At 35.4% G+C, this 20,290-nt stretch overlaps 4 protein-coding genes across 10 annotated transcripts; 2 read left to right on the plus strand and 2 right to left on the minus strand.

Annotated features, from left to right (window-relative positions):
* Positions 1-269: 269 nt before the first annotated feature.
* LOC123230045 (AP-1 complex subunit sigma-1-like) lies at positions 270-3,503 on the plus strand. Its single transcript, XM_044656145.1, has 7 exons — positions 270-595; positions 682-768; positions 1,963-2,054; positions 2,141-2,249; positions 2,644-2,679; positions 2,788-2,874; positions 3,215-3,503. Exons 1-7 carry the CDS (start codon positions 593-595, stop codon positions 3,284-3,286), a joined length of 486 nt encoding a protein of 161 aa, XP_044512080.1. The 5' UTR covers positions 270-592; the 3' UTR covers positions 3,287-3,503.
* Positions 3,504-4,255: 752 nt separating this feature from the next.
* On the plus strand, positions 4,256-12,678 carry LOC123229376 (tetratricopeptide repeat protein SKI3). 3 transcript variants are annotated; one of them, XM_044655150.1, is made up of 21 exons: positions 4,256-4,519; positions 4,591-4,674; positions 4,761-4,961; positions 5,068-5,274; positions 5,361-5,411; positions 5,543-5,635; positions 5,959-6,099; positions 6,186-6,275; positions 6,486-6,733; positions 6,819-6,990; positions 7,558-7,673; positions 7,784-7,841; positions 8,209-8,274; positions 8,417-8,629; positions 8,787-8,838; positions 9,156-9,529; positions 9,645-9,739; positions 10,140-10,379; positions 10,621-11,264; positions 11,837-12,040; positions 12,222-12,678. In XM_044655150.1, exons 1-21 carry the CDS (start codon positions 4,478-4,480, stop codon positions 12,407-12,409), a joined length of 3,579 nt encoding a protein of 1,192 aa, XP_044511085.1. In that variant the 5' UTR covers positions 4,256-4,477; the 3' UTR covers positions 12,410-12,678. The 3 variants fall into 3 exon arrangements, with proteins under 3 accessions (XP_044511085.1, XP_044511087.1, XP_044511086.1); XM_044655152.1 differs by having other exon boundaries at positions 4,256-4,489; XM_044655151.1 differs by having other exon boundaries at positions 4,257-4,519; positions 6,195-6,275.
* Positions 12,679-12,859: 181 nt separating this feature from the next.
* LOC123229377 (protein LYK5) lies at positions 12,860-15,689 on the minus strand. Its single transcript, XM_044655153.1, has 2 exons — positions 15,544-15,689; positions 12,860-15,435 (listed from the first exon to the last, which is right to left on the minus strand). Exon 2 carries the CDS (start codon positions 15,380-15,382, stop codon positions 13,385-13,387), a length of 1,998 nt encoding a protein of 665 aa, XP_044511088.1. The 5' UTR covers positions 15,383-15,435; positions 15,544-15,689; the 3' UTR covers positions 12,860-13,384.
* Positions 15,639-19,956, minus strand: LOC123229378 (alkaline phosphatase D). Of its 5 annotated transcripts, none has more exons than XR_006504867.1 (10): positions 19,473-19,953; positions 19,146-19,373; positions 18,942-19,063; positions 18,715-18,775; positions 18,367-18,507; positions 17,878-17,985; positions 17,471-17,699; positions 17,133-17,375; positions 16,629-16,784; positions 15,639-15,774 (listed from the first exon to the last, which is right to left on the minus strand). XR_006504867.1 is itself a non-coding variant. In XM_044655156.1 (9 exons), exons 1-9 carry the CDS (start codon positions 19,689-19,691, stop codon positions 16,702-16,704), a joined length of 1,287 nt encoding a protein of 428 aa, XP_044511091.1. In that variant the 5' UTR covers positions 19,692-19,953; the 3' UTR covers positions 16,504-16,701. The 5 variants fall into 5 exon arrangements, 3 of the variants coding, with proteins under 3 accessions (XP_044511091.1, XP_044511089.1, XP_044511090.1); XR_006504866.1 differs by lacking the exon at positions 15,639-15,774 and adding an exon at positions 16,046-16,237; XM_044655156.1 differs by lacking the exon at positions 15,639-15,774 and having other exon boundaries at positions 16,504-16,784; positions 17,280-17,375.
* Positions 19,957-20,290: the final 334 nt, after the last annotated feature.

Below are 20,290 nucleotides of genomic sequence, written 5' to 3' on the forward strand. Positions count from 1 at the left end.
GTGAGACTTGCTTGTGTTAGAGCTAATTATTTTAGATTTCAATCGAGTTTAAACTGATTCTTTAATTCAACTTAAAAGTAGTGTTATGTATATAACTTTTATGTATAAATAATAATATGTCATTATATAATAAAATAGTTAAAAATTAAAAATAAAATAACACTTAATTATATAATAATTTGTTATTGTTTATGTATAAAATTTTATTGTTACGCTCAAATCCATTCTTACAGTCCGACAACTTATCTATACTTTTGAGGATGACCAAATTTCTCAATGCCAAAGAACACAATTGTAGAAGTTTACCTATAAAAGACGTAAATCTCGTTTAATGTTCATTCCTTCCAACAGATTCAACTCTGAAATGATTTTGCGTAAGACTCGCTCCAATTGAATCTAACCTGTGAGATCTATGGCTATTTGCCGCCAGCGAGAGCGCACCGTTTCATCCACATTGTCAAACTGACTGTTATCAATCTTGGCTGTTGGGAATGGCCCGTTTTGTTGTGCGAAATGAAATCATTTTCATATCCATAATTCATTCATACAAAAGAAACAACATAACTTCAACAAATTCTATCCGGGTTAATCAATGGTACGTTTTCATTTATTCTTCAGATTTCTTTGTCGCAATCTTGTAAACTGACGCTTGATGCTTCTGGGCGTGTTCATGTGTTTTAGATTCACTTTGTGCTTCTCGTTAGTCGCCAAGGAAAAGTGAGACTCACCAAATGGTATTCACCATATTCCCAGAAAGAAAGAGCTAAGGTATCTCCAACTGTCCCTGTTAAATTTACTCCAAACACTCACATCTATTGGAATTGGCAACCAGTTCGTCTCTAAAGTGCGATGCATATGGGTTCAGCTATAAAAATTTTCTTAGAGCCAAAAGACTCGTTCCCCACGAGGTATAGTGAAGTCCGAAAGCCGTACCCTTAAACTTTCAAAAATCTAAACACTCATTTATCAATAAATTTTTATTAAAAATCTTAGTTAAAATTAAAAATAAAATCGTCATTTAACAAAAGAATTTTAAAAACTAAATTATCATCGTATTTTTCTCCTTCAATTTTAAAATCTTACATCTTTTTTAATTTTCTTTCAAAGCTTGAAAAGTAACAATTTTTCTTTTAAGCTTTTCTCTCATTCTTTTTAATGATCGATTTCTTTTTGATGTCATTTAACTTTCCCTCTTTCTTCTTTTTTGGAGCTCTTTTTTTTTCGTCAGAGACGAAGACAACAATCTTCATCTCCAACAAAGGAGGAGCAACAACAAAGAAGGAGAGAAGATTGGTCGATGATCAAGAAGGATGAGTCGCCAGAGAGAAAAAGAGAAAATCTTAAGGGAAAAATTGCATTTTTCAAATTTTGGATAAGAGTAAATTATTAGATTTTTAATTTAAGAGGAGCAAAAAAATAATAAAATTTTAATTTTTTCTAAATTTTTTGTTAAATAACAATTTTGTCCTTAATTTTAACTAAGAATTTTAATAGAATTTGAATAAAATTTAACTTATAAATGAGTATTTAAATTTTGAAAAATTGAAAAGTAAGACTTTAGGTTAACACAATACCTTGGTTGGGAACAAGTCTTTTGGTTTTTTTATTATAAATAAAAATCTTAATAAGGCTTCTGTCACGGATGATAATATTGACTCTGCAAAGAGTCATGTTTTGGGTCAGTCAGTATAAATTGTGCGTCATTTCTCATCCTGTTTGTTTACTTCGTTGATTCCACACATTATTTTATTAGTTCAACCTTATCATTCAACTTGTTTCAGATTCTCTCCTAATTTATTGGATGATATTTGGTGTAGAATGCTTCTGCTTTTTTGATGATTTAGATTTGAGTACACAGAGATTAGAATCATTTGTGGACTGAGAAACGTATACAGCTAAATTGAATTCTTGCTGTGTCATGTGATTTGAATATCAAAACTGATGAGTGGTAAGTTGGAACAGGTAATTCGACAGCTTAGTGGCATAATACTTACCCGAGGCCCCAGGCTCTGCAACTTTGTGGAGTGGAGAGGGTTCAAAGTTGTTTACAAAAGGTATCAACATATTACGAACTTCATTCTTCTTTAATGCAGTAAGCTAGACAGAATGCTAATATGAAGAAAATTTGATAATGGTTCAGATATGCGGGCCTTTATTTCTGCATGTGCATCGATTCAGAGGATAATGAACTAGAGATTCTGATGATAGTTCACCACTATGTTGAGATTTTGGATCGGTATTTTGGCAATGTGAGCTTACTTTTCTTGTTAGGGGTGGATTCACTCTGATTCAAATCTAGGGTTAGCTCGAGTTTGAATTAAAGTCTTAATTCTCAATGTTTGAACGGGTGCATATTGTTATGGAGGGCTACCAACAAGGTAAAAGTTATTGGAGGGATAAATAGTATTATTGGTAAAATAAACATTATAATCAGATAAACAAATGAGTCAATTTAGAGCCGAACTACTGAACTAGAACTCTAATTCGAAATTGACACATTCGAATTAAACTGTAGATTCAATCTGAGTCAGTTTTGATTAGATCCACCTCTATTCCTAACCATTGAAGTAATTAAGAATGGGGAACTTTATACTGCCAAGTCTTGAATTGACCTTTTCTGGAAATCCTTTGCTTTCCTTTCAGGTTTGTGAGCTGGACTTGATTTATAACTTCCATAAGGTATTTCCCTTTAACCTAGGCTAATATGTACTATTCTTACTAAAATAAAAAAGGAAGGGGGCGGGGGTTGATTGGATTGGTGAAAAGCTTTTGATTTTAAATGAGCAGGCCTATTATATATTGGATGAAATTCTGATAGCTGGTGAACTTCAAGAGTCAAGCAAGAGAGTGGTTGGACGGCTGATAGATGCACAGGTAAATGGTTCTTCTCGTTGACATTGTCTAGTCGCAAAGATAAACAATGGTTTTACATTGATCTAAGACTCTTTACTCATATTTGATATAAGATTCTTAACATTAATATAATTCTAGTATAAGAATTTAAGTAAAACACTTGACATCATTCCAATATATGATATCATTGTTGATATTGCAGAGATCCATATACAAAAGATTATTTAAAATCGTAAGATATTGTTCACTTTAACCTTTGTTAGTCTTACTGTTTATACTTAAAAGAGAGGTTTGAAGTATCACATTTCTAAGTTAGAATATTAAAGTTATGGTCTAATTACTTGTCTTGGTATGGAAGCAGGATTCACTGGTGGAGGTTGCTAAAGAGCAGGCCAGTTTAGTGCGCACTATAATTGCACAGGCCACCAAATAGGAGAAGAGCAATGTCATTTGATCACCAAATTTGGCTTTGTTTAGCAATAAGAGAAAAATACAGTGCTTTCATTACTGTTATTATTATTATTATTATTTAGGAAGTGGTGTAAATGCATTTGTAATTGTACCAGCAGTATTTCTGCAGGATATTGTTGTTTCTGATTTTTACTGCTTGATGAGAAATAATGAAGGCTCATAGAGGAGATTAGATATTTTCATAATTTTGGTCAAAGTTAATAAAATTTTGCCCTTAATATTTTATCAACATCAATTAATGAATACCCAGATTGCAGCCAAAAAAAAAAAATTCATTATCACAAACAAGGTTGAATTTTCTCCTAATTAAGTCTAAGCAAAGGTTAATTCGAGATTATTTAGGATTCAGTAGGAGTAACTAAATTTAAACTAAAATATTTAAATCAATTTGAATTTGATTTGTTTATGAAAATAAACTCAAAGTTTAAATTAAGTTTGACATATTTGAATTCGATCTATTTAAATTCAAATTCAAATTCCTAATCTTTTTGGATAAATTTTTATAATAATTGAATCTTGATTATATATTATATTACATTAGGTTTAATAATTAACTAAATATTTTCTATTTAAATTATTAATAAGAAGATATATAAAATATGTTAAAATTATAATTGATAATTTTATATTTTTAAAAATATATTATTAATAATGTGTCGTATTAAACTTATATATATACATTATATATATTTTTAATATCCAAATTTTATCACTTTTTTATAAACATGTTTTTTATTATTTATTATATTATATCCAAATTATTTTTAATTTATTTTTTTATTCTCGTATTTTCTAATATCTGGGTATATCATAATACGGAAATGATGAAATAAGACACCGATATGAGGAGCCGTATTCCAGTTATAAAAGGTGATATCATCACAACTTTCAAGTTAGGTCATCTTGGCATATTGTGAGATAACTGAAATTTTGGAAAGCCTAATAGTATACAGTAGACAGTTCGAAAATATGTAGTGTAGAGACAAAGTTGACTTAATGGTGCGAGTGACAAAAGGGAAGAATTTCAAATAGGAGCGGAGTTAGAATCCAAAGTAGGCGTGGGTAGAGGGGGGGATTGGATATTAAATTTCCTTATCGGTATATAAACCTGAACCGGAGAGAAGAGTGGTTTAGGGTTTAAGTTTCCAAAAACATGGATAAAACGGTCATCTCCTTGAATTTTGCTTCAGAAATTGTATAATTTTGTTAATAATTGGTTTGTGATTATTAACTGTAAATGAATGACGATGGTTGTGTTTGTTTTAGGAAGAAGAAAACGAAGCTCTGTTGAAACAATTGCAGGAATCTTTAGAAGCCAATCCGGAGGATGCCTCCGTTCACTTTGATCTTGTAATTTTCAATGAACTTTTTTTGATAAATTTTCATGATAAAGGTATGAAATTTATGCATGTATTCGTTTTTAAATTGGATTGCAGGGGTTGTACTTGTGGGAGAGAACAGAAACAAAGGAAAAAGCAGCCGAGCATTTTGTAAAATCGGCCAAATTCAACCCTCAAAACGCAGCGGCTTTTAGATATTTGGGTGATTACTACAGGGGAGTTTGTTCAGATAACCAGAGAGCTCTCAAGTGTTACCAAAGAGCTATTTCTCTCAATCCTGATGATTCTGACTCTGGGGTGAGTGAGTATCAGAAATTCGTGTTAACTTATTTTTCTTTCAATAAATGAACTAAATTTGTTTGTATTAACGAACGAACAACCGAACAAATACGCAATGCAACAGGATGGTTTATGTGATTTGTTGGATCAAGGAGGAAAGGAGAGCTTGGAAATAGGCGTATGCAGGGAGGCTTCCGAGAAGTCACCTAGGGCTTTCTGGGCATTTCGAAGATTGGGCTATCTGCAATTGCATAACAACAATTGGTCTGATGCTGTACAGAGTCTTCAACATGCCATACGAGGCTACCCAACCTCTCCTCGTCTCTGGGAAGTATGTTGTAATTTTTTTTTAAAATTTTTATGTTGGTTTTTTGACTTTCTTCTCCATACTTACATTTCAATATCTTTCTTTGCTAGGCTCTCGGTCTTGCTTACCATCGACTTGGCATGTTTACTGCTGCTATTAAGGTTTCTGTTTTAATGCCTTTGCTCTTCTATCTGTGTTATGTTCCTCAGTCTCTCAGCTTATAGCCAGTTCTTTATTATCTTAAGTTGTTGTTCCCTTATTAAATTAGTAGTTTAATTATGATTTTTGACAGTCATATGGGCGAACTATTGAATTGGATGATACAAGCATCCTTGCGCTTCTCGAAAGTGGAAACATCTTTTTGTTGCTTGGCTCCTTTAGAAAGGTTTTTTTTTTTTTTTGGTTATATTTTTTCTGCATTAATTACTTATGAAGAAGAACCATTTGTGGTATTGTTGGAACAAATACCTTTTAACCGTCCTTCTAGTTATCCAGTGTTGTATCTGTGAAACACAGAGTTGGACTTGTGATGCACTTTTGAGCGAGCACATTTTGAACTTAAGACTATTGTTATATAGTAAGGGATAGGATATATTTGTTTATTGAATTTAATTATACTGAACTTCTCCCTTATACCAAGTACCAACTTCTTTTTTTATGTAGATGTGATGATGAAATTTGATAATGTGTTTTTTTTTTTGCATTAAGGGAGTTGAGCAATTTCAACAAGCTCTTAATATTTCACCTCAAAATGTATCTGCACACTACGGGCTTGCTTCTGGACTACTTGGTTGGGCAAAAGAATGTATTAATATGGGTGCATTTAGATGGGGAGCTTCACTATTAGAGGTCAGTCATTGTGCAGTTTCAAGCTGTTAGCTGCCTCCCTTTTTTAGTTGGAGTTGTGGGGAAGTATTTGTTACTCTCTTTTTAAGTGCTTGCAGGATGCATGTAAAGTTGCAGAAGCTAATACTTCTTTAGTAGGAAACCTATCATCTGTATGGAAGTTGCATGGTGACATTCAGGTATTATTATCTAAAGCTTTGGCCATTTTGTTATTACACTGTAAAGAAATGGCTTGCTCTTATATATACCTGTTAAATAGCACCCATTATTTATTTCTTCTTTCTTATATTAGTCTTATGATTCAATTTAATATAGAGCACCAGTGGTCTGAAGTTATGATGTCTATGGCATGACTAATATAAGTGTTCTGTGTTTTTTTTTCTGGCCAGCTTACATATGCAAAATGTTTCCCATGGATAGAAGAGAGCCAGAATTTAGAATTAGATGTTGCAACTTTCCATTCCTCCATAGTTTCCTGGAAGAGAACCTGCCTTATGGCGGCCATTTCTGCCAGAAATTCTTATCAACGAGCTCTGCTTTTGGCTCCATGGCAAGCTAATATCTATACTGATATTGCAGTAGCTTTGGATCTCATTTCCTCTTTGAATGAAAGTTGTGAGCATCATCTCGGTGCTTGGTAAGGTCTTGGCATAGTTGGTTTACATTTGTTCATTTGCATTTGGCTAAGGATTTGCTATTACAACCTGCTTTCCTTTTACCAGGCAGCTGTCTGAGAAGATGGTTTTGGGTTCTTTGTTTCTTGAGGGCGAGAATCATGAATTTTGGGTTGCATTGGGATGTTTGTCTGATCATAATGCTTTAAAAGAGCATGCTTTTATTAGGGGATTGCAATTGGATGTATCTTTAGCTGTTGCTTGGGCACATCTTGGGAAGGTATTGTCAAATTTATACTTTAATCTCTTGGGCTGTATTTGGGCTATACTGCTTACTAAGTGCAACCCATCAATGGAGAATTGCTATCACTGTGTACTTTAACTAGTCCATGCATTTCATGGTATCACATTGAGTTTTCATTTTTGCAATAGAATCACATCTACATTTATCCACCACACCCCCTTCTCAATATACACAACTAGTTGATTGCTTTATCTTAAAACCTATGGATTATATAGTTGGTTGCTAAAAGCTAGCTGCAAAAATCTTGGGGTATATTTGTCATGTTGGATTTCAGTCTCTTTCTTTCTTTCAAGGGTCAACTCATGTAGATGAGATGGATGCTAAACTCATTTTGGCTCTTGTAGTTAGCTGAATTTTATATGTGAGTTCACTCTGATTAATTGACCAAAGCTGATGCCTCTCTCTGATTAAGGCTGACGGCATGTACCTTTGTTTATCTTAGCCTCACACTTATCATCCCTACAGCTGGGAGACATTAATCAGTTCAGTAACATTTGATACAAACTGAGTGAATTGGTAATGTTTCTGTGTTGGATTTTATAGCTATATAGAGAGGAAGGTGAGAAGAAGTTGGCAAGACAAGCATTTGATTCTGCTAGAAGCATAAATCCTTCACTTGCATTACCATGGGCAGGCATGTCAGCTGATGCTCATGCTAGGTGAATTTTTAAGTTTTATATATATATATATATATATATATAATTTATTTATTTATTTATTTATACTGAGTTGTCACCTTGCAGCCTTTAACATATACTTCATCCTGCAGGGAGCCTTCACTTGATGAAGCTTTTGAGAGCTGTTTACGAGCTGTGCAAGTATTACCTGTTAGTGTGTTTGCCAACTGGTGCTCCTCAAATAAATTTTATATGATGAAATATGCACTTTTAATTTATTCACGTTGAACTAGCCAGACAAATTGATATTTGACCGGAAGTTTAAATTACATTGGTGTCTCATCTCATTTGTGTGTTGAACAGTTGTCTGATTATGTTGGGATAGATTTTTTTTTTTTTTTAATTTTAAGTACATGTGAGACACTCTCTCTTGGTTCTCCAATTTTTTTTCTTTTAAACTTTTTTATTTGGCCTGAAATCTAACGTTGAAGTATCAAGTGGTGATTATGGGTTCTCTTGCCAACATTTTGCTTATAGAGCTTTCTATGGTTGTCCTGAAAGCTTTGATTTCTTGCAGCTTGCAGAGTTTCAAATTGGTCTTGCTAAGCTTGCTCAGCACACGGGGCACCTTTCATCTCCACAGGTACAGCAATTTATAAGTGATAGGCAAGGTTTAGCCTCTTTGGAAGAAAAACATACCTTCTTGTTCTTGTGAAGCAAGCAAGTGCTAATGGTGGTTTGCTTCAAAGGGTATTATTTTAATTTAGCTGGTAATTTGGTTGCAGGTTTTTGGAGCCATGCGGCAGGCAATTCAGCGTGCTCCTCACTATCCTGAATCCCATAATATGTATGGACTAGTTTGTGAGGCACGGTTTGACTATCATGCTGCTGTTGCTGCTTTTAGACTAGCACGCACTGCAATTATCTCTCCTTCAGGCACTGTTCAAAAATCTCATTTACAAGATATATCCATTAATTTGGCCAGATCACTCAGTAAGGTAAATATCTTGTGGGGACAATTCACTTCTCTTTGTTATCTGCTAGATCTATAAAGATGCAAATTCTTAACTCGACCTCTTGCCCCTCTTAGTGTCAGTAATATTAATCTCTGTTTTCTATCGTTGCAATCATTGTAAATGTTATTGTACGTTGCAGGCAGGGAATGCTTTAGATGCTGTACAAGAATGCAAAAATTTGGAGAAAGAAGGTTTCAATTTTGTTTATATCCCTTTAGTTCTTTATTTGAAGTACCCTTCATTTCTTTGTTTTTAGCCATTCTAGGCCTTTGTTAGGGTTCTTAGATCTACTGGTATATAATTGACTGAAGCTTTTTTAGCATTAAGTTTTTCCCCAGCTTTTCTTAAAATGTCAGGTAGTTATGAAAAGAAAAAGTATTTGGATTTGATCAAAATGAAGCATAGTACAGATTGTAGAGTTGATGTTGATTCCAGGATCTGAACATGTTAAAGTGTGGACTTTAACTTGTGATTATGGTTTAGAATTTTTATATATCTTACCTTGCAGGTATGCTGGATGCCAAGGGTTTGCAAATATATGCTTTCTCCTTGTGGCAACTTGGTAAACATGAGCTGGCCCTCTCTGTGGCAAGAAATCTCGCTGCAAGTGTTTCTACCCTGGAGCAGACATCTGTAGCATCATCTGTTAGTTTTATATGTAGATTGCTTTACCACATATCTGGACTGGATTCAGCAATTAATAGCATTCTGAAAATGCCAAAGGGGTTGTTTCAGAGTTCAAAAATGAGCTTTGTAGTATCTGCCATTCATTCACTTGATCATAGTAATCAGCTTAAATCAGTAGTTTCAAGTAGTCGTAGCTGTGTTTTATCTTCTGAAGAAATCCTGGGAATGCATTATTTAGTAACACTTGATAAATTGGTGAGTAATTTGCTTCTGTTTTTGGAACTTGAAAAGTTCTGACACTAAGTTGAGGTTTTCATTTAAATTTTAGGGAAGCAAATTTTATTGATTATATCACCTTTGCATTTTGCAGGTAAAAAACAGATCAGAATCCCATCTTGGATTTCACAGTGGAATCATTCACCTTAGGAAAGTCCTTCACATTTACCCAAGTAGTATTTTGATCAGGTAATTTTGAGTTTTTACAAGAACTCTATTTATTCATTTCTGATCTATGCTGAGGAATCTTGTGTCTGCCATTTGCAATGTAGTGCTTTGTGCAGTTCTGCTATTGTAGTGGCTTTCAGCTGATTTGCATCTCTTTTGAACTTGAAACACTACACTTATCACCCTGCCAGCTCTTGCTTTTTGTTATTTATGACGTAACTGTCTAGATGAATGTTTCTTCGTCTAGTCTACTTCAATATGTACCATTAATAAATATGTCCTGATGTATTTTAGAATTTTAATTGCTCAATGTCATGATTCACTTTATCATTTGATCCAAGTTTTGCAGACCTTATCTTTGTTGATAATGTTATATTCTTGTTATAGCTCTGAGGTTCTGACATAAATTTGCCGGGACCAGGAATCTACTTGGTTATTTATTGCTATCAAGTGATGAATGGAAATATACCCATGTCTCAAGTAGATGCTGCATAGGGACTTCTGACTGTACAGAAAAGGAAGGTCTAAAGTCAGCATGGGAGATCCTTGGGGCTGGAGGGGTTGCTTGTAATGTGATTGGCAATACAGAACTGAAGTTTGCTTTCCCAACCTGTGGCTATGAGTGCCTGAATGGACCAAAAGCTGCTCAAGAGTTGCAAAAGTATAACCTCATATTTTTATTTATTTATTATTATTATTTTTTTTTTTTGTAATTGGTCATTGTGGATTTGCATATGGTAATTTCTTTTTCTGTTTATTTGCATAAGTCACCAGCATCTAATGTGTGCATATAAAAATAATGGGTATTATTTTCTTTTTCTTATCCTTGTACATTATTTGAATTTATATGGACCTATTTTCTTCAGCAAAATAATTATGTTGTCTTTGTCTACATTGATCAGATGTTTACATCGAGAACCATGGAACCATAATGCACGGTACTTGCTTATACTTAATCTCATGCAGAAGGCTCGTGAAGAGAGGTTTCCGCAACATCTTTGTACCATACTTGAGCGGTTAATTGTTGTGGCACTTTCCAATGAATTGTATACTAGTAAACAAATGTTTTATCAATATCAAAAGTTTCAGCTTCTACTTTGCGCTTCTGAGATCAGTTTGCAGGGTGGGAATATAACTAACTGTATCAATCATGCAAAAAATGCTTCAGGACTTCTGCTTCCTGATAGTTACCTGTTTTTTGGACACTTGGTATTATGCCGTGCCTATGCTGCAGAATTTAATGTTGTAAAAGTTGGAGAAGAGTATTTAAGATGCTTAGAGCTCAAGACAGATTATCATATTGGCTGGTTATGTCTTAAAGTCATAGAATCTCAATATCAAGTCCAAGTCGATACAAATGCCATAGAATTGAGCTTCCAGGAATGCTCAAAAGAGGGGAATTATTCAGGACAGATGTGGATGGCTGTATTTAATTGGATATTGGGTTTGGTTTTCATATGGAAACGGGATTTTCTATCTGCAGAAAAGAGTCTTGCACAAGCTTGTTTGGTGGCTGATGCTGAAAGTTGCCTTTTTCTCTGTCATGGTATCTATCTATCAACTCGCTTATTTTTGGTTCATACCTTCTTCTACTGAATATTGTGTTGAATTATCAAATGTTGATCTGAACCTAAGAAGCTGGAAAGAAAAATCTGAGATTAGGTGCTTTGCATTATGTAGGTTAGCTCGGACAATGTGTGCTTCTGAAAAAATAAATCTGTGTTTTTGTTTTATAAGAAGACAAAATTTAGCATTCTGAATATTCTGGTGCATTGGATGCCAAATTGAAATATTAGGCTTAATTTGTAGGGTTTAATCTCAGGAAACCATTAGAGGCATGCTTAAACTTAAATTCAGTTACTAAAACTGATGTTACCATGCAGGTTTTGAGTTCATATTTATGAAGTTTTGTGCTAGAGAAACTTGTTGGGCAGAGTTGAATCAATGTTTTGTGTATGGAGTTGTCTGTCTTTTTCCAGGAATGTCCTGGTCCTCTCCTGAAACTGTGTGCAAAATCCCTAACCTTTTGGTGTATGAAGCATCTGAGCCAAATATAGGATGGTGCACTTTTATCTATCTTCCTGTTCTCTCTTATCCATGTTATAATTTATGGAACAGGTACCACATGTATGGAAATTGCCAGGCAGTGTTGTGATTCACAATTTTTGGCACTTGCTGTAAGAAGTCTTACCAAAGCTCAAGAGTCGTCATTTTTTCAACTACCTGTGGTGTCATTATTGCTTGCTCAAGCAGAAGGAAGCCTATCCTCTAAAGGAAACTGGGAGAAAAACCTTCGTCTGGAATGGTCAACTTGGCCACCAGGTTTAATTTTCATCTGACATTTGTGTGCAAGTTTGGCATTTTTTTTTTCTTTTTGGATTTATGTTTAAATTAGTTCTCATGTCTGGTGGCATTGCACAAAATTTTCTAGTCATGTTTTATAGAGATGGATGGTCTATGAGACAAATCATGATTTTCTCACACAAGTTTGCATTTTCCGCAGAAATGAGGCCTGCAGAACTTTTTTTCCAAATGCATTTGCTTGCAATGCAATCAAAAGCTGGGTCTGACTCTTCTTCTTCGATGAGAGTGGAATTCTGTCAGAGCCCACAGAAATGGGTTCTCCGAGCAATTCATACGAATCCTTCTTGTTTGAGATACTGGAACGTTCTGCAGAAGCTTACAGATTGAGTCAGGTATGTCATTTTAGGAATGAAGAGTAATTTTGTGGACTGCTTGTTGTGCAAAGTGCCTCCATATTATTGTCAATATAGTACTGTCTTCATGTTGGTTTAAAATCTATGTAGCTGATTGACCCATTATGTGCTGGAGGAATAATTTGAACTGGAGTTCACCCCAAGATCTCCTTTTCTGTGTATTATGTGATCATTTGTTGCTAACATTGTAAATCGACCTAAAATGATGCTGGGGATGAGAAATTCACACCAAAGTTACTGCAATTTTATGCCTTGTACTTTTTTTTTTTGGGAAATTAAGAATTTTATAAATGAAAAATATAATACAAAGATACGAGGGATATATACCCAAACAAATGTCATAGATTCAAAATAAAACAGATAGAGCATGTAAGTTTAACCCAAAAAAAAAAAACTGACTAGGTAAATGTTAAACAGCATGGAATTTGGGTGAAATTTCAAATCTTGTCTTTAAGTTTACAAGTACAACCCTAGATCGAACTAAATCATAGACTGTCTTAACAGATTTGTGATACTGATGGATCATTTGGTTATTCTTCTCATAAAATCGTGAAATAATAATAAAAAAGCATGTATAAGGTCTCTCACGATGAAAGTACAAAGAACCCAATGAAGAAAGAGAATATAGATAAACTTAGTCAGGCTATAAAAGTCTTGGCTTCGACTTTCCCCTGAACTGATGAAGAGAAGTCGCAACCAAAAACGAGATGTTCTTGAGTTTCCAAAGCTGATCGGCAAGAGGACCGTGAGCCCTGTAACTACTCGTATCATCTCATATAGTAGTACGACATTTTCTGAAATATTAATATTTGATGTCTAAATTCTGATTCTGGAAAATGGGAATTTTATATGACACAAATTTCAGCAGGCTTCTAAATATAGTGAGGTGTTTAACTACAAGAAGCACTAATATTGTATACTAGCATCTTGTAACCTTACCATCAGTAGTTTATTTTCTGTCCCTGACGCTGCCTTGTGACATGGAGCGATATAGCTCGTCTGATGGATCCCAATCCAACAATGAAGATAAAATCTTGGACAGAGTGATGAAAACTTCAACCATGGATGGGCGAGAATTTAGATCATGAACCACACAGTTTTTGGCAAGCTGAGCCACAGAGAAGGCCAAGTCTAAGGGGTACTCATTCCTCAAACAAGGATCCATGAAGCCTCTAAATTTCTCTCTTACATTGTCTCCTTCAAGCACCTTATTAATGGATGCAGAAAGCAATTCTTCCCCTTTATCTTTATCTCCTGTTAAAGCCTCCCTTCCAGATAAGAGCTCCAACAGGACAACCCCAAAAGCGAAAACGTCTAGTTTTGCTGTGATGACTCCATTTTCTATGTACTCTGGAGCCAGATAGCCATGAGTGCCAATTACATGCCTTGTTAATTGCATTCCACCCTCTTCTTGGTCGTCGACACTTCTTGCCAAACCGAAATTTGCAATTTTGGCTCTGAAGTCGGCATCTAGGAGAATGTTACTGCTCTTTAGATTCTTGTGGATGTAAGGGGGAATGGTGTATTTGTGGAGATAGTTGAGGGCGTTAGCTACATCATATGCAATCTGAACTCTTTTCTTCCAATCCAGTGTAGCAGAAGCAGCTTGGTTCTTGCTGCCATGGAGCCAATCATCGAGGGAACCATTGTCTGCACACTCGTAAATGAGGTATGTATTGCCTTGATGTACACAGAAACCAGAAAGCCTTATGATATTGCCGTGATTGATCTTCTTCAATATGTTTATCTCGCTTGAGACATCTCCTTTCATTACCTTAACAGCAGCAGCATCACCTTTGAAAGACCCCCTGTAAACAGAGCCCTTGATTCTGTTCTCTTCGCTGAAATTCCCAGTGGCTGTTTCCAAATCCTGAAACTTATAGATTGTCAAAGACTCAACAGTGCTTCGAAACCCCTGTGAGGAGACAGAAGTGGACCATGATTTGCTGTTTTCAGGGAGTGCTGTGTAATCAGTTGACTCTGAAACCATCTTAGGCCTTGGAGAACTAGAGGATGGCTTGGACTTTGGCTCCTTAGACTGGCGACGAAAGAAGCAGAATAAAAATGCCAAGAGGGCAATAAGTAGCAGCAAACCAACTCCGATTCCAACACCAACATACACCCACTTTTTAGAGCTGGATGATTCACCAGGAGGGCTGGTTGGTATTTGTGGAGAAGGTGCCGGAGGAGAAGCCACTGGTGATTCAATCTTGGTGGGCTCAGTCGTAAGAGGAACTAGAACAGTTGTAAATGGAAAAATAACTTGATCTGCTGACAGCTCATTTGCATCAAGGATGCTTTGTTGATCCACTCCGAAATTTTTAGCAATTGCAGAAATGGAATCGCCCCATGTGATCAAGAAATTGAGCAAATACTTGACACCAGAAGCCGCCTGGCTGGTTGATGGACAAGCACATCGAATTGGAACTGTTAAAATATCACCCTCTGTGATATTTTTTTCACCATAAACATTCTGAGCCATCATTGCCTGGCAAGTGGTGAGTCCCTGGTAAGTGTTATTAGACACAGAGAAATATGTCTCCCCAGTGACAATAACGTTGTAGGTGGCATTATGCTGGTAGTAAGAGGACTGATTGGTTCCGGAACAAGAGCAGTTGACTGGAATTATCAGCATCTCATTAGTGGGGACGGTGGCGGTGGCGGAGGTTAACTGGTTGATGGAGACAATTGAGTCTGCTTGAGCAGACAATAGATAAGCTATGCTGACAGCTGAGTTGTAGGGAGAAATTGATCTGAAAGTCACATAGGATTGACATGAAGATCCAACACTGCTGCAAACAAAACCTCTGGTTATATTATTATAGGCGGAGTTATCGCAGTCCAACTGGCGGTTGTTTACGTATGGCTGTTGCCCATGAATCAAAACTGATACATGAAGAAGAATCGAGATGCAGAAGATCAATTTACAAGGAGAAAAGGTTTCCATCTTCACGCCCACATAAGAAACAAAATTCAACTCAACTCAGCTTCTCTCTCTATCTGTGATAAAGAAAGGAGTAAATGAAAATGAGGGTTTGGTTTTGCCATTGGTAGGTGTTAAATTGATAAAATATTAATATTGCGTGTTGAAGATTGCTGAATACCTACCCCGCAACGACGTTTCAAAGAAGACGACGACGCAGACTCTTGACTTCTGCATTCCAAATCAACGCGTTCTTGAATAGTTTATCCATCGAGCGTCGTTCACGTAATGGACTTGACCAATCTTCGATTTAACCCACACACCAAGCGAGCGGTGGATTAGAGGGAGACAACTTCTGAGTTCAGTTATAATTTAGAACCATCTGTTGAGTTTTGATTTGCTCGAATTGATAAACACTAACATCGGATAAATAAAAAAAATCACCGGATCATAAAAAAATTTGTTGGTAAAGCAAACTTCAATGCAAGTGTTGATTTCAAATCAAACTCAAATTTAACAATTTAAGTTACAAATAATCAATAAATCATAAATTTAAATCACAAACTTGAATCATAAATTTAAATAATAAATTTAAATAATAAATTTAAATCAAATTAAATTCTAACCACTCTTAATTTTGATTCAATGAATTCAAATTGAACTCGAGACAGACTATTTTTCATTCAATTTAAATTTAAATTAAGGAGTGTGTGAACGCAGTTAGATTTATATCCACCCCTGATAAACGTCACTCTTCAGTGTAGACAGGTTAATCCGGAAGTACTCTGAATCTAAACAACTAAATGTTCCATGTACCCGTGTGGATAGATGACTTCTGGATCGGTATTGATCTTGAAAGTCAAGCCATCTACTATGGTCCTGCAATTTTCATCCAATACCCATTTAATAAGAGGGATGTTCAATGCTGACCCTTATTCAGACTCAGCCCAACCAAATCGAATCCAACACTATTATGTCCCCAGAATGATTATCCCCCTCCATGGGTTAATATATTAATACCCTGTTCCTAGCAAGGGATAGAAATGACTTAAATTATTGATAAATGAAAATTTTGGTTAAAAAAACTTCTTGACTTTCATTGATGCTTGAAAGTAGAAGATCCCATTCTTTTATTTTCTGAGAGTAGAGTGAACACTCCATTACATCTCAAAACTAACTCATGAGACTCTAAAACAGCCATATTTTAGATGATATAAATTTGAGTGGGAATTTTACATCACAGAATGAACCCTTCACAGAATTATTTTACCATGCAAAACTGATCAGTGAGTCAACATGGTTATTTAGGGGCGTAAATCATGATACAGAGATCAATCATATGGTCAGTCAAGCTTGCATTTGCGAAGAGCTAGCCTGATCAGTGATGCAGCTAAAATATTGAGTCCCACCAAAGCAAGAAGCAAAACTGCAAAATCAAATGACAATTCACAATTAGGGAAGGAAAGAGCAATGCTATGTGCATTTATAATGAGTACTAATTTGAATACTGATGATAATGTGTTATCATGTGAGTGAGTATTACTTTATTCTTAATTTAATATTATTCAATCACATCATAACATATCTATCATTGGTACTCATTATAAGTACACATAGCTTTATTGGAGAATAAAATTGTCTAAACTTGCGTTGATGCAAATACTACTCATATTTCAGGTATCATACAACAACACATTCAGTCAATACTCAAATATCATGCATAATAGATGCAACAAATTGCTGATACATGTTCTATACAATGCACCAGCTATACCAAAAAAGAAGAAAATAGCCAGGCGGTATCTGACGATCCATGGAAGATCAACTTCAAGAGAACAATGCTTCCTCTGTTCTCCCACTTTAATACTGGCCACAGAATTTACAGTTTTTGCTTGAAGTTCTGATAATAAAATATCTACACCTGTAACAGGAAATCCGTTCATATCCCGCACTGCAATTTTCAGTGCCACTGGAGTTGCATTCCAGTCTATCTCAATGGTTCCAAAATTTGGAAGGCCTGTACAAAATTCACAAACAAGATATAAGTGTAAAGATCCCAAGCAATTTTCTCACCATAAGATTTCCAAGAAAAATTGGACATGACAAGCATACCATATGTGCATGATCTGTGTCTGCAATTTCGGTCCATAACTCTCATTGTGTTTGGTGTCAACCATGCCAGAAATCTCACTATGAAATGTAATGGTGATGGGACAACCTTTTCAACAGCTTGTGTAAGCCCACTTGAAGTAACATCATACAATGGATATTCAACAGCACAATCATACCGTGTAATTTCTCCAAAATGAACATCTCCACTGATAAAGAAGACTCCGTCTCTCTGGACAAGGAAACAGAAAAAAGAATCATGGAAACTGATATACACAAAGCATCCTCCAGTTTTTCAGAACAGAACAGAGGAAAACTCACATACAAGCAAATGAACATATAAATAATATAAGAGGGGCCATCTAGTAACTATCTGCTATTAATTGGAAATGCACGTCAGTAGTAATCACCTTACTATCCGCTATTAATTTAAAAAGGCGATCCCTCTCTTTTGGAAAACGTCCCCAAGACTCCATATCGAACAACGGCCCAGTGGTCGCTGAAAGATTTGATACAACCTAAATTGGGGCAAAGGTAATTAAATAGTTTCAAAGTATAACATATGACAAAGCTCAAATGCAAAAACCTTAGAAAGCATGGTTATTGTAGGAAAGAATAAGCATCAGCAAGCGCACCAACTTATTTCTTAAGACACATAACTAGCTACTGAAATTCATCACTCAGAATTATTTAAAAAAAAAAAAATACACTTTTTAATGTCAGAGAACAGGCAGAAAACCACACAGAGCCATAATTCATTAATCATTGGTGTGCAGAAATGATGGTACTGCAATCTGCAGGGGCCAGAGAAGATCTTCTACTAAGACGTTTCCATGATCAACAACGACAAAATATGTTACCAGTAAAATTTAAAATCTATACAAGAAACTTCTGTAAACCTGAATGGAAGATCCAATTATGGTAATGGCAGAAGGTGGACCCTTCAACTCTTTTTCCAACCATGTCCATTGTGCACTTCCCAAGATACTTCCATCACTATTCAAAGGGTCTCTGTGGTATCTAGTGTCCAAGAGGATTATCTGAACAAAATAACTACCCCAGTCATGCTCCACAGAATACATACACAACCACATGGACATCAAAAAGTGAACTAAGTTAGAACATACAAGGGGTACAAAAACTAGATTAAAGTAATCTTTTAACATATCATAAAAACCACACATACCATTCAGATTCTACACAAAAGAAAAAACCCAAATAGAATTTGTAAGCACTGATTTTAATACCTTGATCTGTTTACCCACGGGGCCAAACATATATGATGTATAGATGCCAGCTTGCTTGCGGCTACAATATTAAGATCACAATAAGCAAACGGAAGGAATAATAGGGAACCAAACACGATCAACCCCTATTTTCCTAACGACAACTCAATGGGGATTCTAATCAAACACCATATTACACAAAAACTATACAATAAAAGTAAACAAATACAGGACAATTAATTGCTTACCGTGGACTATCTTGAGGTTCATCCAAGAAATCAAGGGAAAGCCTTTGGTTACGGACTTTGTGTGGAAATTCTTTGCCGGCATCATTTAGTCCATAATCATGGTCATCCCATGTACCAATTACCTACAAATAACAACTGCCAAATCAGTAAACTCAATAAAAAACTGTCAGCAAGAATTAACCAAAGTTGTTGCATGTAAAGCACCTTAGAAGTCTTACGAAGATGAGAATAATCAGGATTATTCTTGATTATGCTGTATCTGGATTCAAGTTCCTCCTGGGAAGTAGGAGCAAACCTTAGAACATTCTTCCAAGGGCCAATTGTCCTTTCTCTTCCAAATAGTTTAAAAGGGCGTTTAATGTCTCCGTATATATTGTCCCCCAGCCAAATGAAAACTTGTGGATCAAATTCGATAATTGCATTCCATATGGGCTGCGTTCAAGTAAAAGTACATACAATACAGCCAACCCAAACAGATAAGGACAAATTCGAAAGTAAAATAAATACTGAAGAAGTCGAAAGAGAACAAACCTGAGGAGCGCTTTGGTCGGCACAAGATCCGAAAGCTATACGAGATACCGGAACGTCTTCGTCCTTGGAAATAAAAGCATTGCTGCTGCCGCCGCCGCCGTAAGCTAATTGTGTACTTATCAACGCTCCAATTATCATAACTCCGCACCTCCACCACCTCCACCACCACCTCGTCCACGGCCATCTCCCGCTTGATATTATTTTAAATATCGTTTTCATATTATCTTTCAGGCGTCGCTGATGAAACTTAGCGTTCTGCTTGGATATTCACGGCGAGATGGTCTAGCCTCTTCTTCCGGAACTTGGAACAGAGTAACATGTCTGTCACTTACGAAATCTTCTTGGCTGTCATTTTAATTCTGCGTAGGATTTGAAGGCCGAATAACTATTTTTCACCCAAACTTTTCAACCAAACTTTTCTGGAGTACCATTCTACTTGAAAAGTTTATTTTTGCTAATTTAAAATCCTTCTACTTGAAAAGATTATTTTCCATAATTTTAAATGAAAAAAATAATAATAACTTATCCTTTAAAAAAAAAAAAAAAAAAAAAAAGAACTGATTGTATCAAAGGTTAACAATACTGATAAAGAGTTGGAATTTTCAAAATGAAACCTCCTATTTAAACATTTACCACAAAAGTCAAACCTTGAGGTGAAATATATTTAACTTCAATTTAATTTAATCTATAAAGTAAATGTTTAAATTTGACTAAAAAGTGGTTTAACTTTAAAATTCGAACAAAATCCAGCTCGGTTCATTTTCAAAAGGGAGCTCAATTTTTAATTTGAATTCAGTTAACTCAATTCAAACCATGGC

Source organism: Mangifera indica, chromosome 11 (assembly GCF_011075055.1).
Source record: "Mangifera indica cultivar Alphonso chromosome 11, CATAS_Mindica_2.1, whole genome shotgun sequence".
Taxonomy (NCBI): Eukaryota; Viridiplantae; Streptophyta; class Magnoliopsida; order Sapindales; family Anacardiaceae; genus Mangifera; species Mangifera indica.